At 50.4% G+C, this 27303-nt stretch overlaps 2 protein-coding genes across 2 annotated transcripts in view; both read right to left on the reverse strand.

Moving 5' to 3' along the window:
• Window positions 1-21432, reverse strand: part of LOC147118504 (uncharacterized) — a 44484-nt gene extending 23052 nt beyond the window's left edge. The window contains exon 1 of the mRNA XM_085983924.1: window positions 21399-21432. Within this exon, the coding sequence (XP_085840050.1) occupies window positions 21399-21432 (34 nt within the window). The remainder of the gene's footprint in view (window positions 1-21398) is intronic.
• Window positions 21433-26369: 4937 nt separating this feature from the next.
• Window positions 26370-26992, reverse strand: LOC147118505 (uncharacterized). Its single transcript, XM_085983925.1, has one exon. It carries the CDS (start codon window positions 26990-26992, stop codon window positions 26372-26374), a length of 621 nt encoding a protein of 206 aa, XP_085840051.1. The 3' UTR covers window positions 26370-26371.
• Between the last annotated feature and the right edge of the window lie 311 nt (window positions 26993-27303).

Below are 27303 nucleotides of genomic sequence, written 5' to 3' on the forward strand. Positions count from 1 at the left end.
ACCGTAGCACACTGGTTCTGGGCTAGGGTGTCAGTGTTGGGGTGTGCACACTGATGACCGTAGCACACTGGTTCTGGGCTAGGGTGTCAGTGTTGGGGTGTACGCACTGATGACCGTAGCACACTGGTTCTGGGCTAGGGTGTCAGTGTTGGGGTGTACGCACTGATGACCGTAGCACACTGGTTCTGGGCTAGGGTGTCAGTGTTGGGGTGTACGCACTGATGACCGTAGCACACTGGTTCCGGGCTAGGGTGTCAGTGTTGGGGTGTACGCACTGATGACCGTAGCACACTGGTTCCGGGCTAGGGTGTCAGTGTTGGGGCGTACGCACTGATGACCGTAGCACACTGGTTCTGGGCTAGGGTGTCAGTGTTGGGGCGTACGCACTGATGACCGTAGCACACTGGTTCCGGGCTAGGGTGTCAGTGTTGGGGTGTACGCACTGATGACCGTAGCACACTGGTTCCGGGCTAGGGTGTCAGTGTTGGGGTGTACGCACTGATGACCGTAGCACACTGGTTCCGGGCTAGGGTGTCAGTGTTGGGGTGTACGCACTGATGACCGTAGCACACTGGTTCCGGGCTAGGGTGTCAGTGTTGGGGTGTACGCACTGATGACCGTAGCACACTGGTTCCGGGCTAGGGTGTCAGTGTTGGGGTGTACGCACTGATGACCGTAGCACACTGGTTCCGGGCTAGGGTGTCAGTGATGGGGTGTACGCACTGATGACCGCAGCACACTGGTTCTGGGCTAGGGTGTCAGTGTTGGGGTGTACACACTGATGACCGTAGCACACTGGTTCCGGGCTAGGGTGTCAGTGTTGGGGTGTACACACTGATGACCGTAGCACACTGGTTCTGGGCTAGGGTGTCAGTGTTGGGGTGTACGCACTGATGACCGAAGCACACTGGTTCCGGGCTAGGGTGTCAGTGTTGGGGTGTACACACTGATGACCGTAGCACACTGGTTCCGGGCTAGGGTGTCAGTGTTGGGGTGTACACACTGATGACCGTAGCACACTGGTTCTGGGCTAGGGTGTCAGTGTTGGGGCGTACGCACTGATGACCGTAGCACACTGGTTCTGGGCTAGGGTGTCAGTGTTCGGGTGTACGCACTGATGACCGTAGCACACTGGTTCTGGGCTAGGGTGTCAGTGTTGGGGTGTACGCACTGATGACCGAAGCACACTGGTTCCTGGCTAGGGTGTCAGTGTTGGGGTGTACGCACTGATGACCGAAGCACACTGGTTCTGGGCTAGGGTGTCAGTGTTGGGGTGTACGCAATGATGACCGTAGCACACTGGTTCCGGGCTAGGGTGTCAGTGTTGGGGTGTACGCACTGATGACCGAAGCACACTGGTTCCGGGCTAGGGTGTCAGTGTTGGGGTGTACGCACTGATGACCGAAGCACACTGGTTCTGGGCTAGGGTGTCAGTGTTGGGGTGTACGCAATGATGACCGTAGCACACTGGTTCCGGGCTAGGGTGTCAGTGTTGGGGTGTACGCACTGATGACCGAAGCACACTGGTCCGGGCTAGGGTGTCAGTGTTGGGGTGTACACACTGATGACCGTAGCACACTGGTTCCGGGCTAGGGTGTCAGTGTTGGGGTGTACACACTGATGACCGTAGCACACTGGTTCTGGGCTAGGGTGTCAGTGTTGGGGTGTACGCACTGATGACCGTAGCACACTGGTTCTGGGCTAGGGTGTCAGTGTTGGGGTGTAGCACTGATGACCGTAGCACACTGGTTCCGGGCTAGGGTGTCAGTGTTGGGGTGTACGCACTGATGACCGAAGCACACTGGTTCCTGGCTAGGGTGTCAGTGTTGGGGTGTACGCACTGATGACCGAAGCACACTGGTTCTGGGCTAGGGTGTCAGTGTTGGGGTGTACGCAATGATGACCGTAGCACACTGGTTCCGGGCTAGGGTGTCAGTGTTGGGGTGTACGCACTGATGACCGAAGCACACTGGTTCCGGGCTAGGGTGTCAGTGTTGGGGTGTACACACTGATGACCGTAGCACACTGGTTCCGGGCTAGGGTGTCAGTGTTGGGGTGTACACACTGATGACCGTAGCACACTGGTTCTGGGCTAGGGTGTCAGTGTTGGGGCGTACGCACTGATGACCGTAGCACACTGGTTCTGGGCTAGGGTGTCAGTGTTGGGGTGTACGCACTGATGACCGAAGCACACTGGTTCCTGGCTAGGGTGTCAGTGTTGGGGTGTACGCACTGATGACCGAAGCACACTGGTTCTGGGCTAGGGTGTCAGTGTTGGGGTGTACGCAATGATGACCGTAGCACACTGGTTCCGGGCTAGGGTGTCAGTGTTGGGGTGTACGCACTGATGACCGAAGCACACTGGTTCTGGGCTAGGGTGTCAGTGTTGGGGTGTACGCAATGATGACCGAAGCACACTGGTTCTGGGCTAGGGTGTCAGTGTTGGGGTGTACGCACTGATGACCGAAGCACACTGGTTCCGGGCTAGGGTGTCAGTGTTGGGGCGTACGCACTGATGACCGTAGCACACTGGTTCCGGGCTAGGGTGTCAGTGTTGGGGTGTACGCACTGATGACCGAAGCACACTGGTTCCGGGCTAGGGTGTCAGTGTTGGGGTGTACGCACTGATGACCAAAGCACACTGGTTCCGGGCTAGGGTGTCAGTGTTGGGGTGTACACATTGATGACCGTAGCACACTGGTTCCGGGCTAGGGTGTCAGTGTTGGGGTGTACGCACTGATGACCAAAGCACACTGGTTCCGGGCTAGGGTTTCAGTGTTGGGGTGTACACACTGATGACCGTAGCACACTGGTTCTGGGCTAGGGTGTCAGTGTTGGGGCGTACGCACTGATGACCGTAGCACACTGGTTCTGGGCTAGGGTGTCAGTGTTGGGGTGTACGCACTGATGACCGTAGCACACTGGTTCTGGGCTAGGGTGTCAGTGTTGGGGTGTACGCATTGATGACCATAGCACACTGGTTCTGGGCTAGGGTGTCAGTGTTGGGGTGTACACACTGATGACCGAAGCACACTGGTTCTGGGCTAGGGTGTCAGTGTTGGGGTGTACGCACTGATGACCGTAGCACACTGGTTCCGGGCTAGGGTGTCAGTGTTGGGGTGTACGCACTGATGACCGTAGCACACTGGTTCCGGGCTAGGGTGCCAGTGTTGGGGTGTACGCAATGATGACCGAAGCACACTGGTTCCGGGCTAGGGTGTCAGTGTTGGGGTGTACGCAATGATGACCGAAGCACACTGGTTCTGGGCTAGGGTGTCAGTGTTGGGGTGTACGCAATGATGACCGAAGCACACTGGTTCTGGGCTACGGTGTCAGTGTTGGGGTGTACGCACTGATGACCGTAGCACACTGGTTCCGGGCTAGGGTGTCAGTGTTGGGGTGTACGCACTGATGACCGTAGCACACTGGTTCCGGGCTAGGGTGTCAGTGTTGGGGTGTACACACTGATGACCGTAGCACAGTGGTTCTGGGCTAGGGTGTCAGTGTTGGGGTGTACACACTGATGACCGTAGCACAGTGGTTCCGGGCTAGGGTGTCAGTGTTGGGGTGTACGCACTGATGACCGTAGCACAGTGGTTCCGGGCTAGGGTGTCAGTGTTGGGGTGTACGCACTGATGACCGTAGCACACTGGTTCCGGGCTAGGGTGTCAGTGTTGGGGTGTACACACTGATGACCGAAGCACACTGGTTCGGGGCTAGGGTGTCAGTGTTGGGGTGTACACACTGATGACCATAGCACACTGGTTCTGGGCTAGGGTGTCAGTGTTGGGGTGTACACACTGATGACCGTAGCACACTGGTTCCGGGCTAGGGTGTCAGTGTTGGGGTGTACGCACTGATGACCGTAGCACACTGGTTCCGGGCTAGGGTGTCAGTGTTGGGGTGTACACACTGATGACCGAAGCACACTGGTTCTGGGCTAGGGTGTCAGTGTTGGGGTGTACACACTGATGACCATAGCACACTGGTTCTGGGCTAGGGTGTCAGTGTTGGGGTGTACACACTGATGACCGAAGCACACTGGTTCTGGGCTAGGGTGTCAGTGTTGGGGTGTACACACTGATGACCATAGCACACTGGTTCTGGGCTAGGGTGTCAGTGTTGGGGTGTACGCACTGATGACCGTAGCACACTGGTTCCGGGCTAGGGTGTCAGTGTTGGGGTGTACGCACTGATGACCGTAGCACAGTGGTTCTGGGCTAGGGTGTCAGTGTTGGGGTGTACACACTGATGACCGTAGCACACTAGTTCCGGGCTAGGGTGTCAGTGTTGGGGTGTACGCACTGATGACCGTAGCACACTGGTTCTGGGCTAGGGTGTCAGTGTTGGGGTGTACACACTGATGACCGTAGCACACTAGTTCCGGGCTAGGGTGTCAGTGTTGGGGTGTACGCACTGATGACCGAAGCACACTGGTTCCGGGCTAGGGTTTCAGTGTTGGGGTGTACGCACTGATGACCGTAGCACACTGGTTCTGGGCTAGGGTGTCAGTGTTGGGGTGTACGCACTGATGACCGTAGCACACTGGTTCTGGGCTAGGGTGTCAGTGTTGGGGTGTACGCACTGATGACCGAAGCACAGTGGTTCCGGGCTACGGTGTCAGTGTTGGGGTGTACGCAATGATGACCGAAGCACACTGGTTCTGGGCTAGGGTGTCAGTGTTGGGGTGTACGCACTGATGACCGTAGTACACTGGTTCCGGGCTAGGGTGCCAGTGTTGGGGTGTACGCACTGATGACCGAAGCACACTGGATCCGGGCTAGGGTGTCAGTGTTGGGGTGTACGCACTGATGACCAAAACACAGTGGTTCTGGGCAAGGGTGTCAGTGTTGGGGCGTACGCACTGATGACCGTAGCACACTGGTTCCGAGCTAGGGTGTCAGTGTTGGGGTGTACGCACTGATGACCGTAGCACAGTGGTTCTGGGCTAGGGTGTCAGTGTTGGGGTGTACGCACTGATGACCGTAGCACACTGGTTCCGGGCTAGGGTGTCAGTGTTGGGGTGTACGCACTGATGACCGTAGCACACTGGTTCCGGGCTAGGGTGTCAGTGTTGGGGTGTACGCACTGATGACCGTAGCACACTAGTTCCGGGCTAGGGTGTCAGTGTTGGGGTGTACGCACTGATGACCGTAGCACACTGGTTCCGGGCTAGGGTTTCAGTGTTGGGGCGTATGCGCTGATGACCGTAGCACACTGGTTCCGGGCTAGGGTGTCAGTGTTGGGGCGTACGCACTGATGACCGAAGCACACTGGTTCCGGGCTAGGGTGTCAGTGTTGGGGTGTACACACTGATGACCGAAGCACACTGGTTCCGGGCTAGGGTTTCAGTGTTGGGGCGTATGCGCTGATGACCGTAGCACACTGGTTCCGGGCTAGGGTGTCAGTGTTGGGGCGTACGCACTGATGACCGTAGCACACTGGTTCCGGGCTAGGGTGTCAGTGTTGGGGTGTACCCACTGATGACCGTAGCACACTGGTTCCGGGCTAGGGTGTCAGTGTTGGGGTGTACGCACTGATGAACGTAGCACACTGGTTCTGGGCTAGGGTGTCAGTGTTGGGGTGTACGCACTGATGACCGTAGCACACTGGTTCTGTGCTAGGGTGTCAGTGTTGGGGTGTACGCACTGATGACCGTAGCACACTGGTTCTGGGCTAGGGTGTCAGTGTTGGGGTGTACGCACTGATGAACGTAGCACACTGGTTCTGGGCTAGGGTGTCAGTGTTGGGGTGTACGCACTGATGAACGAAGCACACTGGTTCTGGGCTAGGGTGTCAGTGTTGGGGTGTACGCACTGATGACCGAAGCACACTGGTTCTGGGCTAGGGTGTCAGTGTTGGGGCGTACGCACTGATGACCGTAGCACACTGGTTCTGGGCTAGGGTGAGCCGAAGAGTCATGAGGCGCTCATATGTTTCACTTTCAGTCAGGAACTGATCGCAGTTTGACCCCAATCTCTGATTTGACAGCACAGTTCCAGCATTCGCCGTTCTTCCTGACTCTAAACACAGTTTTAAAGGAGCCTTCTGCTCCATGTCTAGGAGCTCTGAACCATGGATGGGAGCGGCTGGGACACATTTCTTACAGGCCTCAAGATTAACTCTCACGGGGACTTTGCTGTCAGTGAAGAGAGACGAGAAAGGCCAAAGTGCCGTTTGCCCCTCTCAGTTTGGCCCTGAAGGACTGTGTCCAGGCTGAAGTTCTGCTCCCGCCGTACAATCCTCCCCCCAGATTGTCCTTTCTGAGCTCCAGCCAGGTGATGCTAAACACTCAGGTGGGAAGACAAAAATGCATTGAAAACAAAGCTGATTTATTTGACACATATCCAGAATATTAAGCTCCAGCCCAGGTATAGGGGTTATTAACCTCATCTATCTATTATATATATAAAAGGATACTTCTGTCTGTCTGTCATTCCGTCTGTCTGTATTGAATAAACTCAAAAGTTATGGAGCGTACCTGCACGTGTGTTACATCGAAAGAAAGCTTACGATTCCAGAACCGTCATAAGCATATTTACTTTTCGGTCGGACTAAAATTGTTCGCGCGTTATGCAAAAAACCTTCAAAATTAAACTCATTATCTGCTAATTAGCATTGATTGACTGACGTCAAGGTCGACCAATCCTGTGCCGTCACGATTGACCAATCCTACAGTTCAGTCACCTGATGGCTGGCCAATCACTGCGTCTGTGGGCGGGACTAATCGTTTTCATCTCAGGGATCTGGCAGCCATTACCTCAAGCTAACAACCCCATTTACTTCCAGCTCAAAATCTGCTAATCCAGCTTCGAAAAAGTTAGTATCTCTTTTAAAAATAACATCACATTTACCAAAAACCTTTTATAAGTACTTTCACTTTCATCTTTGAAGCTATTAAAAGGTAGAAATGTTGCCTGGCAGCAGATTCACAGAGGGACACAGACAGGCCCCAAAGCCTGGGACTCGATTTAAAATGTTGCCCGGCAGCAGATTCACACAGGGACAGACAGACAGGCCCCAAAGCCTGGGACTCGATTTAAACCGCCCGGCCCAAAACAGCCCGGGACCCCCCCAGCTAGTCTATATATATAAAACAGTATGTGTCAGGGTTAGGGAGCCACGAGGCCGTGATCTCCGGGTAAGGTAGGTTCTGGACCCAAGTGCAGAAAACCAGGCTAAAGGCAGGTATACAATCTTAAGGAACAATACTTTATTCATTACTTAACTAGATTCATACTAGGAACACAACAGCATACGTAAGAACTCAAGACAGGAACCCCACATCATACATAGAACTCGAGACAAGAACAATATACATAAAACTCAAGACAAGTTACAAAATGGCTAGTCAAGAATAGGAACTCAGGACAGCTTCCATGAGGCAACATACTTGTCCATACTGAGCTGGGATAAGCTTACCACAAGCGCAACCAGCTTGCCGAGACGAGACTCCAGACAAGCTATCACGAGGGGCTGCCGCAGGGGTAACAGGCTTCTCAAAACAAAGCTCAAGACAAGCGCCAGCATGGCAACACGCTAGTCCAGCCAGCACCTTATCAAGACTAAGAACAACAAAAACAGAGTTAGTTACATCTTAAATACAGAGCTCGAGAATACATCTTAAATACAAAGCTCGAGATACATCTTAAATACAAAACTCGAGATACATCTTAAATACAGAGCTCGAGAGAACCATGGCTCCCAGCTAATCAAAGCCAGGAGCCACAGAGCAAAGGCTAGTTCCTGGTTAGGACTGAGCAAGGAATGAAGCAACCACAGAACTTATAGACCAAGAAAACCAGGTGCAACCCATGAACAGCCAACAGGCCGTTAAGAATTAACACAGGAAGCTAGGAACAATTAACAAAGGGCTAGAGCCAAACAAGTGAAGGTGCCATCTAGAGGCTAGAAAAAGAACTGACTGGCACCGTCACAGGATGTCTCTCTGTCTCTCTGTCCGGCTATACAATCAAAAGCTATAGAGCGTACCTACACATATGTTATATCAAAAGAAAGCTTATCATTAGGGGACTCTCATAGGCATATTTACTTTTTGGTCGGACAAAAATTGTGCCGACGGTATCCAAAAAACGTTCAAAATACCGCTCATTATCCGCTCATTCGCATCGAGTGGGGGCGGGTTCATTGCGTGTGCAGGCGGGCCATCCTAGAGTTGAGTGACGTGACGATTGACCAATCCTACAGTTCAGTGACCTGACGGTTGACCAATCAGTGCGTGTGTGGGCGGGCCTTATCATTCTGAACTGAGGTGAGTGTCAGCCATCTTGATTCGTAAGTTTATTTTTTTTCCCCACTTTCTGCATCTTTCTTTTCAAATCTAGATTTCCAGCAAAAAAAAAATTGTTTTTTAAAAAAGTTAATTAATTTGTAAATATTTTCTCTAACCTCTATAATTTTCCTACCTTTTACCGTTTTTGCAGGCCTGGAAGCCTGGGTCTCTGTTGCCCAGCCACGCCCGAGCTAGGCACCGCCCCTCCTGCTGGGCCCGCCCCACGATCGCTGCCATCTTTGTAAAGGCTGGCGGTGCAGGACTGGGCCAAGCGTAGCCATCGCCGCCATTTTGGTAAAGGCTGGCGGGGCGGGAGGGAGCCTAGCGGGAAGTAAGTTGCGGTCACTGCGGGGCTCGGGCTCAGCTGATCGGGCGCTCATCAGGGGTCGGCCCGCAACACATCGACCGGAGGAGCAGCGGCTCTCTCTCTCCTTCCCCCCTGTGGCTCGGGCGGGGGGGCCGGTGCTCAGGAGGGCAGGGGCTCGGGAGGCCGGTGCTCGGGAGAGCAGGAAGGGGGGGAAGGGTTACCCCGGCAACCGCGCCCGGCATCTCGCACAGCCTCAAGCCTGGTCATGCCCGTTCCCGCGGCTTGGCTCCAGCGCAGGCCTAGCCGCAATCGGCGGTCTTGAAGCAGGGGCTCGGGAGGGCGTGGGGCGGGGCTCGGGAGGGCGGGGCTCGGGCTGACCGGGGCGCTGCGCTCGGCTGGGCCATGTCAGTGCATGGGGTGGCACGGAGCTCTGCTGAGCCATCGCCGGCAGAGGGGAGAGGGTCTGCTGGCTCCCCCCCTCCTTTTCTCACCCCTCCCTTTCTCCCTCCCTCCCTTTCTCCCTTCCCCCACCCCCTTCCCACCCACCCTTTCTGTAGTGTCCGTGTGTAGATAAAGACACTGAAGACAGGAGTTGGTTCATAGGTATTTACTAAGCAAGTCTGGGGGGGGTTTCTAAAGGATATACACAATACACAGGCTTATATAGCCCAACTGGCAATTACCGGCATTACGCACACCTGGGGCTCTTAAAGGCACATACACCATAATTGCTCTTAAAGGCACATACACCACACTTTCCCCCCCCACACACTACCCCCCTCCCCGCCCCTCCGCCTCCACCCCCCTTCCCCCTCCCCCCCTCCACCTGTAAAAGGAGTTTACAAAAGTCATCACTGTAAGTACAGGATAGAAATTCAGAGCAGACAATTCTGGTTTCTATGGAACATTCTTTCCTCTCTTGTTCCCCCAAAGCTGTAAATCCCCGTCCCACACGCTCTCGCTCCTCCCTGTGCTGAAATCCAAACCCATCACACAATCTCCAACATTTCTTTCCTCCACTCCCAGTTTTCCCCCTTCCTCTTCTCTGGTTGGGTTCAGTTCTCCACCCGCTGTGTGCAGAGTGAGAATAAAATCAATGAGTCAGTGATGGTCTCTCCTGGTCACTGGGACCCTGAAGCCCTGCCCACTCACTATTCCTTTACCAAGATGGCCACGCATGCGCCGTGCTGCAGGGGGAACAGGTGTGTCTTTCCTCCACCAAGATGGTGGCGCCTAACCTGGGCCTGTCACCGAGTAAAAGCCTCACCGCTGCCATCCGGCGGAACACAGACCGGGCCCTAGGAACTCATTCGGGCCTAAGGCCATTCTCCAACTTTATAAACCCTGCGGTGTGGCCTACCCACAGTTTATTAATCTCCCGACCCCGCTCCCGCTGACCTGCAGCTCCACCCGGCGACCGCGCAAGGCTTTCTTTGTAAAGTCGGTGAGGGACACGTGACCCGGGCCCGTGGCCTGATTGACGGGAGCTTCCGACCAATAGGGAGCGAGCGGGACGGGGCTGGAGGAGCGAGCCGGCGGCAGGTTATCCAACCAATCGGGGAGCCCGAGGGGTGGGACTAGCGCCGGCTGATTGATCCACAGGGCAGCGAGTTTCTCCAGTCCCTTGTTCAGGGCCCGGGGCCAGGGGAGGCTGTGGGCCTTTATTCCCCTTATTGGACACAAGGCTCTTTGTCTCACAACACACTGTGCTCAGGTTTTAATACAGACTTTTTAAACTCATCAATAAAAGCAGATAAACCTGGATGCTTCTGAAGAATAAACTTTCTAATATTTGGGAGTAAAAGGACAAGTTTCTTTCCCTCTGGGGAATTTATTATTAGTTTCAGGAAATAACAACAACAACTTGTATTTATAAAGCGCCTTTAATGTAGTAAAACGTCCCAAGGCTCTTCACAGGAGCGTTAGAAAACAAAATTTGACACCGAGCCACATAAGGAGATAGTCGGGCAGATGACCAAAAGCTTGGTCAAAGAGGTCGGTTTTAAGGAGCATCTTAAAGAAGGAGAGAGAGGGAGAGAGATGGAGAGGTTTAGGGAAGGAATTCCAGAGCTTAGGGCCCAGGCAACTGAAGGCACGGCCGCCAATGGTGGAGCGATTAAAATCGGGGATGCTCAAGAGGCCGGAATTAGAGAAGCGCAAACATCTCAGGAGGTTGTAGGGGCTGGAAGAGATTACAGAGATAGGGAGGGGCGAGGCCACGGAGGGATTTGAAAACAAGGATGAGAATTTTAAGGATGAGACACTTGAGGAAAATCAGGGAGTGGGGGAGGGTCAAGCCCTTATGGTACAGGGTTGCTAATTCTGTTCTGCGACAGTTACTGGGACAGACTGTATCTCCCCCTCTCCTCCACACAGGGATTTGTGGTAGTTAAAGGGACAGCGATTCTTCTTGTTCTGTGAGATTGTAATTAAAGGGACACTACTCTGAGATGGCTGCAAACTTTTAGTGCTGCCAGCCTTTCTAAAACCTCTACCTGTCTTTGAGAATCTGTGTGAACTCGCTGGTGACTCAGCAGGTTGGATGAACTCTGAAACCTCTTTGCACAGTCAGAACATTTAAAGGGTCTCTCATCGGTTCTGGGGCAGGAGGGATCTGGTTAACAGTGATCACAATATCATTAGGTTTAAAGCAGTTAAGGAAAGGGAGAAAGAAAAATCAACGGTGAAAATACCCAGCTGGAAGAGAGCCAATTTCAGTGATTTAATAAGAACATAAGAAGTAGGAGCAGGAGTAGGCCATACGGCCTCTCGGGCCTGCTCCGCCATTCAATAGGATCATGGCTGATCCGAACTTAGACTCACGTCCACTTCCCTGCCCTCTCCCCGTAACCCCTTATTCCCTTATCAGCTGGGAAAATGTCTATCTCCGATTTAAATTTATTTAATGTCGCAGCTTCCACAGCTCTCTGAGGTAGCAAATTCCATAGATTTACTACCATCTGAGTGAAGAAGTTTCTCCTCATCTCAGTTTTGAAAGGGCAGCCCCTTATTCTAAGATTATGCCCCCTAGTTCTAGTCTCACCCATCAGTGGAAACATCCTCCCCGCATCCACCCGATCAAGCCCCCTCACAATCTTATATGTTTCGATAAGATCACCTCTCATTCTTCTGAATTCCAATGAGTAGAGGCCCAACCTACTCAACCTTTCCTCATACATCATCCCCCTCATCTCCAGAATCAACCAAGTGAACCTTCTCTGAACTGCCTCGAGAGCAAGTATATCTTTTCTTAAATATGGAAACCAAAACTGTACGCAGTATTCCAGGTGTGGAATTCCCTGTTTTTATACTCCAACCCCCTTGCAATAAAAGCCAAGATTCCATTGGCCTTCCTGATCACCTGCTGTACCTGCATACTAACCTTCTGTGTTTCATGCACCAGGACCCCCAGATCCCTTTGTACCGTAGCACTTTGCAGTTTCTCTCCATTTAGATAATAACTCGCTCTTTGATTTTTTCTGCCAAAGTGCATAATCTCACACTTTCCAAAATTATATTCCATTTGCCAAATTTTTGCCCACTCACTTAGCCTGTCTATGTCCTTTTGCAGGTTTTTTATGTCCTCCTCACTCACTGCTTTCCCTCCCATCTTTGTATCATCGACAAACTTGGATACGTTGCACTCGGTCCCTTCCTCCAAATCGTTAATATGGATTGTAAAGAGTTGGGGTCCCAGCACTGACCCTTGCGGAACACCACTAGTTACTGATTGCCAACCCGAGAATGAACCATTTATCCCAACTCTCTGTTTTCTGTTAGATAGCCAATCTTCCACCCATGCCAGTATATTGCCCCCAATCCCATGATTTTTTATCTTGTGCAGTAATCTTTTGTGTGGCACCTTGTCAAATGCCTTTTGGAAGTCCAAATACACCACATCCACTGGGTCCCCTTTATCCACCCTGTTTGTTACGTCCTCAAAGAATTCGAGCAAATTTGTCAAATATGACTTCCCCTTCATAAAACCATGCTGACTCTGTCCGATTAAATTATGCTCATCCAAATGTCCTGTTACTGCTTCCTTAATAATGGACTCCAACATTTTACCAACCACAGATGTTAGGCTAACTGGTCTATAGTTTCCAGCCTTTTGTCTACCCCCCTTTTTAAATAAGGGTGTTACATTAGCAGTTTTCCAATCTGCTGGGACCTTTCCTGAATCCAGGGAGTTTTGGAAAATTACCACCAATGCATCCACAATCCCTACCGTTACTTCTCTCAAGACCCAAGGATGTAAGCCATCAGGTCCGGGGGATTTATCCACCTTTAGTCCCATTATCTTACTGAGTACCATCTCCTTAGTGATTTTAATCGTGTTTAGCTCCTCCCCCACATAGCCCCCTGTTTGTCAAGTGTTGGGATATTTTTAGTGTCCTCTACTGTAAAGACTGATGCAAAATATTTGTTCAGCGTCTTTGCCATCTCCATGTTCCCCACCACGAATTTCCTGGTCTCGTCCTCTAAGGGACCAACATTGACTTTAGCCACCCTTTTTCTTTTTATATAACTGTAGAAACTCTTGCCATCTGTTTTTATATTTTTTGCTAGTTTACTTTCATAATCTATCTTCCCTTTCTTAATTATTCTTTTAGTTATTCTTTGCTGGCTTTTAAATGCTTCCCAATCTTCTATCCTCCCACTAGATTTGGCTACTTTATATGCCCTTGTTTTCAGTCGGATACTATCCATTATTACTTTACTTAGCCACGGATGGCTGTCTTTTCTTTTACGCCCCTTTTTCCTCACTGGAATATATTTTTCTTGAAAGTTGTGAAATATCTCCTTGAATGTACACCACTGCTCATGTACCATCTTACACTTTAATCTATTTTCCCAGTCCACTTTAGTCAACTCTGCTCTCATAACTTCATAGTCTCCTTTATTTAAGCTTAGTACACTGGTTTGAGATCCAACTCTCTCACCCTCCAACTGAATTCAGAATTCAACCATGTTATGATCACTCATTCCAAGGGGATCCTTTACTAGGACATTTTTTATTAATCCTGTCTCATTACACAGGACCAGATCTAAGATTGCCTGCCCCCTGGTTGGTTCAGTTACATACTGCTCAAGGAACCCATCCCTAATGCACTCTATGAACTCTTCCTCAAGGCTGCCCTGCCCAATGTGATTTGTCCAGTCAATATGAAAGTTAAAATCCCCCATGATAATAGCTGTTCCCTTATTACAAGCCCCAACTATTTCCTGATTTATACTCCGACCAACAGAGTTGCAACTGTTAGGAGGCCTATAGATTATGCCCACTAGTGACTTTTTCCCCTTATTATTCCTTATCTCCATCCAAACTGTTTCACTATCCTGATCCTTTGACCCAATATCATTTCTCACTATTGCAGTGATTCCATCCTTTAACCTAGCCACCCCACCTCCCTTTCCTTCATAAGAACATAAGAAGTAGGAGCAGGAGTAGGCCATACGGCCCCTCGGGCCTGCTCCGCCATTCAATATGATCATGGCTGATCCGAATATAGACTCATGTCCACTTCCCTGCCCTCTCCTCGTAACCCCTAATTCCTTTATCTGCTAGGAAACTGTCTATCTCCATTTTAAATTTATTTAATGTTGCAGCTTCCGCAGCACTCTGGGGTAGCAAATTCCATAGATTTACTACCCTCTGAGTGAAGAAGTTTCTCCTCATCTCAGTTTTGAAAGGGCAGCCCCTTATTCTTAGATTATGCCCCCTAGTTCTAGTCTCACCCATCAGTGGAAACATCCTCACCGCATCCACCCGATCAAGCCCCCTCACAATCTTATATGTTTCGATAAGATCGCCTCTCATTCTTCTGAACTCCAATGAGTAGAGTCCCAACCTACTCAACATTTCCTCATACGTCAACCCCCTCATCTCCGGAATCAACCAAGTGAACCTTCTCTGAACCGCTTCGAGAGCAAGTATATCTTTTCTTAAATATGGAAACCAAAACTGCACGCAGTATTCCAGGTGTGGCCTCACCAATACCCTGTATAACTGCAGCAAGACTTCCCTGTTTTTATACTCCATCCCCCTCGCAATAAAAGCCAAGATTCCATTGGCCTTCCTGATCACCTGCTGCACCTGCATACTAACTTTTTGTGTTTCATGCACCAGGACCCCCAGATCCCTTTGTACTGTAGCACTTTGCAGTTTCTCTCCATTTAGATAATAACTTGCTCTTTGATTTTTTCTGCCAAAGTGCATGACCTCACACTTTCCAACATTATATTGCATCTGCCAAATCTCTGCCCACTCACAGCCTGTCTATGTCCTTTTGCAGGTTTTTTATGTCCTCCTCACTCACTGCTTTCCCTCCCATCTTTGTATCGTCGGCAAACTTGGATATGTTGCACTCGGTCCCTTCCTCCAAATCGTTAATTTAGATTGTAAAGAGTTGGGGTCCCAGCACTGACCCCTGCGGAACACCACTAGTTACTGATTGCCAGCCCGAAAATGAACCATTTATCCCAACTCTTTGTTTTCTGTTAGATAGCCAATCTTCCACCCATGCCAGTATATTACCCTCAATCCTGTGATTTCTTATCTTGATCAGTAATCTTTTGTGTGGAACCTTGTCAAATGCCCTTTGGAAGTCCAAATACACTACATCTACTGGTTCCCCTTTATCCACCCTGTATGTTACATCCTCAAAGAATTCGAGCAAATTTGTCAAACATGACTTCCCCTTCATAAAACCATGCTGACTCTGTCCTATTAAATTATGTTTATCCAAATGCTCTGTTACTGTTTCCTTAATAATGGACTCCAACATTTTGCCAACCACAGATGTTAGGCTAACTGGTCTATAGTTTCCAGCTTTTTGTCTACTTCCCTTCTTAAATAAGGGTGTTACATTAGCAGTTTTCCAATCTGCCGGGACCTTTCCTGAGTCCAGGGAGTTCTGGAAAATAATCACCAATGCATCCACAATCCCTACCGCCACTTCTCTCAAGACCCCAGGATGTTGGCCATCAGGTCCGGGGGATTTATCCGCCTTAAGTCCCATTATTTTACTGAGTACCATCTCCTTAGTGATTTTAATCATGTTTAGCTCCTCCCCCCTGATGCGCCATCAATTACTCAAAAGACTGAGGTTGAGCGAGTAACAACCAGGCTTTTATTTACTAAAGAATGAAGGTCTTGTCTCGAGTGGTCGACCCGTCCAGAATACTAAGGGACTGGGAGGTAGTCACTTATATACCTGGAATAGTGGGAGGAGTCAGCCGAGGCATGTCCAGACCTGTACCTAGTGGAATACACATACAGACACAGACAGGTATGACAGTGGTTTACCACATTCACCCCTTGTTTAAAAATGAGTCCGGCGGGGTGAAGTGTATTTAAAAGTTCGTGTATTGGAGTCTCTCCGGAGGTCTTGTCTGCCGCTGTGATTGACGTGGCGATGGCAGGGGTGGTGGAGCTTCCGGCGTCGCGTCCCGTGTAGGCTGGGGCCCTGGAGTGTAGTCCTCATGGGTGACGGGCTCAGGCGTGCCGGCTGCTGGGGTTGGATATCGGGTCGTGGGGTGGGGTGGTAATGGGTAGTGGGTTACAGCGGTCCCCGAGGGTGCGAGGTCTCATATGGAGACTGTGTCCTCCTGCCCGTCCGGGTACGCAATGTAAGCGTACTGGGGGTTGGCGTGGAGGAGGTCGACCCTCTCGACCAGGGGGTCCATTTTATTGGCCCTCACGTGTCTTCTCAGTAGTACCGGCCCTGGGGACATCAGCCATGGCGGTAGCGATGCCCCCGATGTGGACTTCCTTGGGAAGACAAACATTTTCTCGTGAGGGGTGGCATTGGTGGCAGTGCAGAGAAGTGACCGAATCGAGTGGAGCGCATCGGGGAGCACCTCCTGCCAGCGGGAGGTCGGAAGGCCCCTCGACTTTAAGGCTAGTAGGGCGGCCTTCCAAACAGTTGCATTCTCTCTTTCCACCTGTCCGTTCCCCCGGGGGTTGTAACTGGTGGTCCTGCTTGTGGCTATACCCCTAGCGAGCAGGCACTGGCGGAGTTCGTCGCTCATAAACGATGAGCCCCGGTCGCTATGGATATAGCTGGGGAAACCGAACAGGGTGAAGAGGCTGTTCAGAGATTTAATGACCGTGGCACTGGTCATGTCCGGGCAGGGGATAGCGAACGGGAACCGGGAGTACTCGTCAATGATGTTGAGGAAGTACACATTGCGGTCGGAGGAGGCGAGAGGCCCTTTGAAATTGACGCTCAGGCGTTCGAAAGGGCGAGTGGCTTTTATCAGGTGGGCTCTGTCTGGTCTATAAAAGTGTGGTTTGCACTCAGCGCAGACTTGGCAGTTCTTGGTCATGGTCCTGACCTCCTCGATGGAGTAAGGCAGGTTGCGGGCCTTGATGAAGTGGAAGAACCTGGTGACCCCCGGGTGGCAGAGGTCATTGTGGAGGGCCCTCAGCCTATCGATCTGCGCGCTGGCGCAGGTGCCACGCGATAGGGCATCTGGGGGTTCATTGAGCTTCCCAGGCCGGTACAAGATCTCGTAATTGTAGGTGGAAAGTTCGATTCTCCACCTCAAGATCTTGTCATTTTTGATTTTGCCCCTCTGCTTGTTGTTGAACATAAAAGCAACTGAACGCTGGTCAGTGAGCAGGGTAAATCGTTTTCCGGCCAGGTAGTGCCTCCAATGACGCACAGCCTCCACGATAGCCTGGGCCTCCTTCTCGACCGCGGAGTGTCTGGTCTCCGGGCCCTGGAGGGTTCGTGAGAAGAATGCCACAGGTCTCCCCGCCTGATTAAGGGTGGTGGCCAGAGCGAAGTCGGACGCATCGCTTTCCACCTGGAAGGGGATGGATTCTTCCACTGCGTGCATGGTGGCTTTGGCAATGTCTTCCTTGATACGGTGGAAGGCTAAGCGGGCCTCTGCCGTCACGGGAAAAGAGGTGGACTTGATCAGCGGACGGGCTTTGTCTGCATAGTAGGGGACCCACTGAGCGTAGTAGGAAAAAAACCCTAGGCACCTCTTCAGAGCTTTTAGGCAGTGGGGCAGTGGGAGTTCCATAAGGGGACGCATCCGGTCCGGGTCGGGACCAATGACCCCGTGTTCTACAACACAGCCAAGGATGGCGAGGCGGTCTGTGCGGAATTTGCACTTCTGCTTGTTATATGTCAGGTTCAGGAGTTGGGCGGTGCGGAGGAATTTCTCGAGGTTTGCGTCATGGTCCTGCAAGTCATGGCCGCAGATGGTCACATTATCTAGGTAAGGGAAAGTGGCCTGCAGCTCGTTTTGATCGACCATCCAGTCCATCTCCCTTTGGAAGACGGAGACCCCGTTGGTAACGCCGAAGGGAACCCTAAGGAAGTGATAGAGGCGGCCGTTTGCCTCAAAAGCAGTATACTGGCGGTCTTCAGGGCTGATGGGGAGCTGGTGGTACGCTGATTTCAGGTCAATGGTCGAAAAGACGCGGTACTGCGCGATCTGGTTGACCATGTCAGCTATGCGGGGGAGTGGGTAGGCGTCCAGCAGGGTGTAGCGGTTTATTGTTTGGCTGTAGTCGATGACCAGGCGTTGTTTCTTGCCGGTCTTAATGACCACAACCTGGGCTCGCCAGGGGCTGGAGCTGCCCTCAATAATCCCCTCCTTCAGGAGCCGTTCCACTTTGGTTTTGATGAAAACCCTGTCCCCGGCACTGTATCGCCTGCTCTTTGTGGCGATGGGCTTACAGTCGGGGGTGAGGTTAGCAAACAGTGGGGGGGGTGGGACTCTGAGTGTGGCGAGGTTGCATCTGGTGCGCGGTGGGCAATTTGGAGGCTGCTGGCTGCGGACTGTGAGTGGGGGGAGGGGGCCACCGTACGCCATCGTAACGCTTTTGAGGTGGCACTGGAAATCCAACCCCAGTAGAACGGCAGCGCAGAGGTCGGGCAGGACCAGGAGTTTAAAATTATTGAACACAGTCCCGTCTACTACTAGTGTCACCACGCAGTAGCCGCCAATGTCCGCTGACTGGGACTCGGAGGCCATAGAAATCCGCTGGTGCGCAGGCAGGACTGGGAGAGAGCAACGCCGCACCGTGTCGGGGTGGATGAAGCTCTCTGTGCTCCCGGAGTTAGAAAGGCAGTTTATTGCATGGCCGTTTACCTTAACGTCCATTTTGGACCGAGCTAGCTGGTGCGGTCTCGTTTGGTCCAGCGTCACAGAGGCCAGCGTAGGGGTCGGTGTGTTGCTGCGAGTATCAGATGGGGGGGGGTTGGCGGTCTGCTGCGTCCCGGCTGGTGTCCAAGATGGCGGTGTCCATGATTCCCATGTGGCTGGAGTCGTCCAAAATGGCTGCTGCTGCGGTGGTTCGCACATGGCTGGGGTGGCCCAAGATGGCGGCTCGCACGGCCCACACGCTGCGCTGCTGGCGTTCGGGGTGGCTTTGGCCTTGCAGATGCTGGCGTAGTGTCCCTTTTTCCCGCAGCCCGAGCAGGTCGCATTCTTCGCCGGGCAGCGCGCTCTGGGGTGTTTGGCCTGGCCACAGAAGTAGCATTTCTGGCCTTGGGATACTGCTGTCTGGCTTTGGGACACTGCTGCGGTAGTTGGGCCATTGTTGGGCTGTGGCTGGGGTGGCACGGTGCTATGGGGCTGTCCTACCGTGTCCCAGGTTGTCGTTCCCCGCGGCGTCCACGGTGCAGAGGAGTAGGCATCCATGCCCTGGAAGGCTGCGTCCAGCGTTAGTGCGATGTCGGAGGCTTTGTCGAGGGTGCGGTCACTCTGCTCCAGCAGTCACTGTCGGGTGTAGTTGGACCTGTGGCCCGCTACGAAGGCATCCCGGATCAGTTCCTCCGTGTACTTAGTGGGCGTTACCGCCTTACACCCACAGGCCCGGCCAAGCACGGACAGTGCTTGGAGGTATTCCTCAGTCGATTCCCCAGGTTGTTGCTTGCGACTCCCCAGAAGGTGCCTAGCGTATACTTCGTTCACAGGGCGCGTGTACTGGGTCTTGAGGAGCTGGAGGGCGGCTGTGTACGAGGTCACGTCCCGGATGACTGAGTACACTCGGTGGTTCACCTTGGAGAACAGGACAGACAGTTTGTCCGCATCCGTTTCGACCGCAGTGGAGGCAGTCAGGAATGTCTCGAAGCACGTGAGCCAGTGAGCAAACTTGGTGGAAGCGTTCGCTTCCTGACTGTCCAGGTCCAGGCATGCTGGTGTGAGGATCTTCTCCATTATAAAAAATTTAGTTAATAAAATTGATGCGCCATCAATTACTCAAAAGACTGAGGTTGAGCGAGTAACAATCAGGCTTTTATTAACTAAAGAATGAAGGTCTTGTCTCGAGTGGTCGACCCGTCCAGAATACTAAGGGACTGGGAGGTAGTCACTTATATACCTGGAATAGTGGGAGGAGTCAGCCGAGGCATGTCCAGACCTGTACCTAGTGGAATACACATACAGACACAGACAGGTATGACAGTGGTTTACCACACCCCCTCCATTGCCCCCTGTTTGTCCAGTGTTGGGATATTTTTAGTGTCCTCTACTGTAAAGACTGATACAAAATATTTGTTCAGCATCTTTGCCATCTCCATGTTCCCCACCACTAGTTTCCTGGTCCCATCCTCTAAGGGACCAACGTTCACTTTAGCCACCCTTTTTCTTTTTATATAGCTGTAGAAACTCTTGCTATCTGTTTTTATATTTTTTGCTAGTTTACTTTCATAATCTATCTTCCCTTTCTTAATTAATCTTTTAGTTATTGTTTGCTGGCTTTTAAATGCTTCCCAATCTTCCATCCTCCCACTAGATTTGGCTACTTTATATGCCCTTGTTTTCAGTCGAATACTATCCTACTTAGCCACGATGGCTGTCTTTTCTTTTACTCCCCTTTTTCCTCAATGGAATATATTTATCTTGAAAGATGTGAAATATCTCCTTGAATTTAGACCACTGCTCTTGTACCGTCTTACACTTTAATCTGTTTTCCCAGTCCACTTTAGTCAATTCTACACTCATACCTTCATAGTCTCCTTTATTTAAGCTCAGTACGCTGGTTTGAGATCCAACTCTCTCACCCTCAAACTGAATTTGGAATTCAACCATATTATGGTCACTCATTCCAAGGGGATCCTTTACTCAGACATTTTTTTATTAATCCTGTCTCATTACACAAGACCAGATCTAAGATTGCCTGCCCCCTGGTTGGTTCAGTTACATACTGCTCAAGGAACCCATCCCTAATACACTCTATGAACTCTTCCTCAATGCTGCCATGCCCAATTTGATTAGTCCAGTCAATATGAAAGTTAAAATCCCCCATGATTATAGCTGTTCCCTTATTACAAGCCCCAACTATTTCCTGATTTATACTCCGACCAACAGAGTTGCAACTGTTAGGAGGCCTATAGACTACACCCACTAATGACTTTTTCCCCTTATTATTCCTTATCTCCACCCAAACTATTTCACTATCCTAATCCTTTGACCCAATATCATTTCTGACTATTGCAGTGATTCCATCCTTGATTAACATAGCAATCCCACCTCCCTTTCCTACCTGTCTGTCCTTCCTAATTGTCAAATACCCCTGGATGTTTAGTTCCCAGTCATGGTCACCTTGCAGCCATGTTTCTGTAATGGTCACCAGATCATACCCATGTGTAGTTATTTGTACCGTCAACTCATCTATTTTGTTACGAATGCTGCATGCATTCAGATAAAGAACTTTTAAATATGTTTTGTGACAATTTATTCCTGCTTTTACCCCCTTTACTACTCTGCCTTTATCTTTATACATTCTGTCCCTTCCTGACACTCTCTGGTTTTTAATTCCCCCACTGCTACCTTGCTCTAATGCCTTCTCCGCTGATATTTTCATTTTTCGCTCTCTTGAAACCTTTGCGAAGGGATCGAGCACAGGTGGACTGGAAACAAAGATTGTCCAGGAAAACAATAAATGACCAAAGGCAGGCCTTCAAGGCTGAGATAGTTCAGGTACAAACCAAACATATTCCCATAAGGAGGAAAGATGGGCCATCCAAAGCTAGAGCTCCCGATGACAAAGGATATTGAGGTTAGAATAAAACAGAGAAAGGAGGTTTATCACAGAATCACAGAAGCCCCACAGTGCAGATAGAGGCCATTTCGGCCCATCGAGCCTGCACCGACACGTATTCCACCCGATCCCCGTAACCCCTACACCAACACATATCCCACCCTATCCCTGTAACCCCACGTATTTAATCCCCCTAACACTAAGGGTCAATTTATCATAGCCAATCAACCTAACCCGCACATCTTTGGACTGTGGGAGGAAACCGGAGCACCCGGAGAAAACCCACGCAAACACGGGGAGAATGTGCAAACTCCACACAGACAGTCGCCCGAGGCCGGATTCGAACCCAGGTCTCTGGCGCTGTGAGGCAACAGTGCTAACCACTATGCCACCGTTTACGACAAATGTCAGGTACAGAATACCGACAAAAACCAGGCAGAATACAGAGAGTGCGGAGGAAATTGAAACAGCATATAAGAAGGGCAAAGAGACAATGAGAGAAAAGATTAGTGGGTAACGTAAAAGGGAACCCAAAAATCTTCCATAAACACATGAAAAGTAAAAGGATAGTTAAAGGAATGGTGGGGCCGATGAGGGACCAAATAGGAGCTCATCATACGGAGGCAGAAGGCGTGGCTGAGGTACTGAATCAGTACTTAGCATCTGTCTTCACAAAAGAAGAGGATGAAGTTAATGTCGCAGTAGAGGAGGGGGGAGTAGAGAAATTGGATAAAAATAGATAGAAAGGAGGTGCTAAATAGGTTGTCATCACTCAAAGTTAACAAGTCACCCAGTCCAGATGCGATGCATCCTAGATTGCTGAGGGAAGCTAGGGTGGAGACAGCAGAAGCTCTGACCACAATCTTTCAATCTCCCTCAGATATATGGGAGGGGTGCCAGAGGACTGGAGGATTGCAAATGTTACACCCCTGTTTAAAAAAGGGGAGGGGGATAAACCTGGTAACTACAGGCCAATCAGTCTAATGTCAGTGGTGGGTGAACGACTAGAGACCATTGTCAAGGACAAAATTAATTCTCACTTGGAGAAGCATGGGTTAATAAGAGGCAGCCAGTATGGATTTGTTAAAGGTAAATCATGTCTGACTAACCTGATTGAGTTCTTTGATGAAGTAACAGAGGGTTGATGAAGGTAGTGCAGTAGATGTTGTATACATGGACTTTCGAAAGGCATTTGATAAAGTACCACACAAGAGACTTACTCAGAAAATAGAAGCACAGGGAATTAAAGGGCTGATGGTAATTTGGGTATAATTGGCTAAGGGAGAGGAGGCAGTGAGCAGTGCTGAGGGATGTTTTTCTGACTGGAGGGAAGTATGCAGTGGGGTCCCCCAGGGGTCGGGATTAGGACCATTGCTTTTCTTGTTATATATAACTGACCTGGACTTGGGTATAGGTGTACAATTTCAAAGTTTACGGATGATACAAAACTTGGCAATGTAGTAAATAGTGAGCATAGTAGTAGCAGACTTCAGGAGGACAGAGACAGACTGTGAAATGAGCAGACACAAGGCAGATGAAATTAAATGAGGATAAGTGTGAAGTGATGCACTTTGGGAGAAACAACGGAGAGGCCATATAATCTAAATGGGACTATTTTGAGGGGGTGCAAGAGCAGAGGGACCTGGGGGTCCATATTCACAAATCTTTGAAAGTGCCATGGCAAGTTGGTGAGGCGGTTCAGAAAGCATATGGGATACTTGGCTTTGTAAATAGGGCCTGTAGGGGGTTTTGCGCAGGCGTGTTTGGTCAGTCAGCTTTGCCTCTGACTACCTTCTTTGAGCGGTTCGAATCGCTCGCCCCCTGGGTTCTGGACACCGGACTTAGATACAGGCAGCGGTACAGAGAAGACTCGAGTAGACAGGTGGTTGGATGCAAACAAAACCAAGATTTTATTGAAGAGGAAAACTTGATACAATCTTATGGAAAAATTACTAGTGTACACTTCTACAGGCAAAAATTACAAGAGAGTCATAATAATACTATATTTATACTTATACAGGGAAATGGGGAACACACGGCACATCGAGGGAAAACAACTATCTTAACAATCCCCTTATCCTTATCCCACCCCCTATACCTAACTAGGTTAGGTTATGAAGGGTCAGAATTCATGCTCACCAATCAAAAGGGTTTGTTAGACTCAAAACAGTGGCTGGGTTCGGGGTTCGCTCTTGGTGCTCTCTGGAGCCTGCCGTCATCACATGGGCTCCGGGCGCTGCAAGGGCGTTGTCCAGGTTCGAGTACCCCAAAGTTAAAGTCCCTGCTTGGGTACTTTACCTTGCAGGGATGGTCCTTTGTCGACAGCTTGAGTTTGCATGAAGATAGTCGCAGGTCAGCTGAGGCTGAAGGCCCGATGATTCGAAGCCTACCCTCAGTTGGTCTTCCTCAGTTGGTCTTCTTCAGGTGGCCTTCCCTTTGGTTGTCTTCCCTCCTCCCCTCATCGCGTCCCGCTTCGCCTGGCATGAATTGCCCGTGTTCGCCCGACCCGGTGCCGGGGCGAGTCCTGATAGAGTAGGAAAGGGCACGGGCAAAGGCCAGGGGGTAAGCGCGGGATGGGGGAAGAGCGGCAGCCACGAGGGCGAGGGGCCGAAGAGCTGGGAGAGTGGCAGCACCAGCACCAGCAGAGCAGAGCAGAGCAGGAGTTCACCAATTGCTCCCCGGGGGCCTTCAATTATACCTTCGTCGAAAACCCTTATCTGCGCGCCAAATCAGGTTAGTTCCTTGTTTTAATTTTGGCGGGCTAGTTAAAATAATGGTAGCAATCTATACTGACGGTTTTTAGATGGCCAGTAACTGCATCTACCGGCCCGATAATTGACTTGTATTGTCCTGAAAGTCCTTGATGGGCTGGTCCAGCCTCGATGGATGTGCTTAATCTGTTTCCGATTATGTATGCAGACTGTTTGATGGCCTCATTGAATTTAGATCTGTCTCCAATTCGGTCTAATACATAAATCACAGTTCTATCTGGGTCCCAAAACACAAAGTTCTCTTCACAGAAAGCCTGCAGCCTTAGTTTCGATTTCTCCCTGGCTGTCTGCGCTGCAGGATCCATTTTGGAATCCCGCAGGCTTTCTGCCACGAGGCACCGACGCCATCTTGGGTACCTTTTTTAATTTAAAATGTCCACGCAGGGTCCCTTTTATGAATAATAACCTTCAGGGAGATGCACAAATTTTGCAAATCTTACAGGCCATTGAATACAAAAACATGGAAGTTACACTAAACCTTTACAAATCACTAGTTAGAAACATAGGACAGGAGGCCATTCAGCCCCTCGAGCCTGTTCCGCCATTCAATGAGATCATGGCTGATCTGTGACCTAACTCCATACACCCGCCTTTGGCCCATATCCCTTAATACCTTTGGGTAACAAAAACCTATCAATCTCAGATTTAAAATTAACGATTGATCTCGCATCAATTGCCATTTGCGGAAGAGAGTTCCAAACTTCTACCACCCTTTATGTGTAGAAGTGTTTCCTAATTTCACTCCTGAAAGGTCTGGCTCTAATTATTAGACTATGCCCCCAGTCCTAGACTCCCCAACCAGCGGAAATAGTTTCTCTCTATCTACCCTATCTGTTCCCCTTAATATCCTGAAAACTTCGATCAGATCACACCTTAACCTTCTAAATTCCAGGGAATACAACCCTAATTTGTGTAATCTCTCCTCGTAACTTAACCCTTGAAGTCCGGGTATCATTCTGATAAACCTACACTGCACTCCCTCCAAGGCCAATATATCCTTCCTAAGGTGTGGTGCCTAGAACTGCTCACAGTACTCCAGGTGTGGTCTAACCAGGGTTTTGTACAGCTGCAGGGTTTTGGCCTCAGCTGGAGTCTTGTGTACAGTTCTGGGCACCACACTTTAGGAAGGATTTCAAGGCCTTGGAGAGGGTGCAGAGGAGGTTGACCAGGATGGTACCAGGGATGAGGGACTTCAGTTATGTGGAGAGATTGGAGAAGCTGGGATTGTTCCCCTTTGAGCAGAGAAGGTTAAGGGGAGACCTAATAGAGGTGTTCAAAATGATGAGGGGTTTTGATCGAGCAAGTAGGGAGAAACTGTTCACCCTGTCAAGTGGGTCGGTAACCAAAGGTCACAGATTTGAAATAGTTGCTAAAAGAACTAGAGGGAAATGAGGAGAATTGTTTTCACACAGAGGGTTGTTCAGATCTGGAACGCACCATCTGAAAGGATGCTGGAATCAGGTTCCACAGGAACTTTCAAATGGTAATTGGACATGCCCTTGAAGAGGACTAGTTTGCAGAGTTCTGGGGATAAAGCTGGGGTTTGGGACTAAATTGGACAGCTCTTTCAAAGAGCCGGCACAGACACGATGGGTCAAATCACCTCCCTTTGTGCTGTTAGATTCTATGATCAGTGTGAAGACGCTGGTGTCTCTTAAGGTTCTTCGAGCTTTTAAAGCTCTTCCCACAGTCAGAACATTTAAAGGGTCTCTCGTCAGTGTGAACAAGCTGGTGTGACAGGAGGGTGGATGACACAGTGAATCCCTTCCCACACACGAAGCAGGTGAATGGCCTCTCCCCAGTGTGGAGGAGCCGGTGTCTCTTCAGCTCCTCGGACCTTTTAAAGCTCTTCCCACAGTCAGAACATTTAAAGGGGTTCTCTCCAGTGTGAACTCGCTGATGTGCCAGCAGGTTGGAGGACCGAGCAAATCCTTTCCCACACTCGGAGCAGACGAATGGCCTCTCCCCAGTGTGTAGGTGTTGGTTTTGCTTCAGCTCTCTGGAGCTTTTAAAGATGTTTCCACGGTCAGAACATTTAAAGGGTCTCTCGTCAATGTGAACTCGCTGGTGTTTCTGCAGGGTGGATGATTCAGTGAATCCCTTCCCACATTCGGAGCAGGTGAATGGTCTCCAGTGTGGAGGCGCTGGTGTTTCTGCAGGTTGGATGACTGAGCGAATCCCTTCCCACATTCGGAGCAGGTGAATGGCCTCTCCCCAGTGTGAACTCGCTGGTGTGTCTGCAGGGTGGATGATTCAGTGAATCCCTTCCCACATTCGGAGCAGGTGAATGGCCTCTCTGCAGTGTGGAGGCGCTGGTGTTTCTGCAGGTTGGATGACTGAATGAATCCCTTCCCACAGTCAGAACAGTTAAACGGCCTCTCATCAGTGTGAACAAGCCAGTGTTGCTTCAGATCCTTGGTGCTTTTAAAGCTCTTCCCACACTCAGAACACTGAAATGGTCTCTCATCAATGTGAACTTGCTGGTGTCCCTTCAGATCCTGAGGGCTTTTAAAGCTCTTCCCACAGTTAGAACACTGAAATGGTCTCTCCCCAGTGTGAACTCGCTGGTGTGTTTGCAGGTGGGATGAACAAACAAATCCCTTTCCACACATTTATAATGGGAAACAAGGAAATGGCTGACCAACTAAATACATACTTTGGTTCTGTCTTCACAAAGGAGGACACAAATAACCTCCCAGAGATGCCAGGGAACATAGGGTCTGATGAAAGGGTGGAACTGAAAGAAATCAGTATTTGTAGGGAAATGGTGTTAGGAAAATTGATGGGACTGAAGGCCAATAAATCCCCAGGGCCTGATAATCTACATCCCTGGGTACTTAAGGAAGTGACCCTAGAAATAGTAGATGCATTGCTGGTCATCTTCCAGAACTCGATAGACTCTGGAACAGTACCCATGGATTGG

This window comes from Somniosus microcephalus, chromosome 4 (genome assembly GCF_052327205.1).
Source record: "Somniosus microcephalus isolate GS21.2 chromosome 4, FLI_Smic_1.0, whole genome shotgun sequence".
In the NCBI taxonomy this organism is placed as follows: Eukaryota; Metazoa; Chordata; class Chondrichthyes; order Squaliformes; family Somniosidae; genus Somniosus; species Somniosus microcephalus.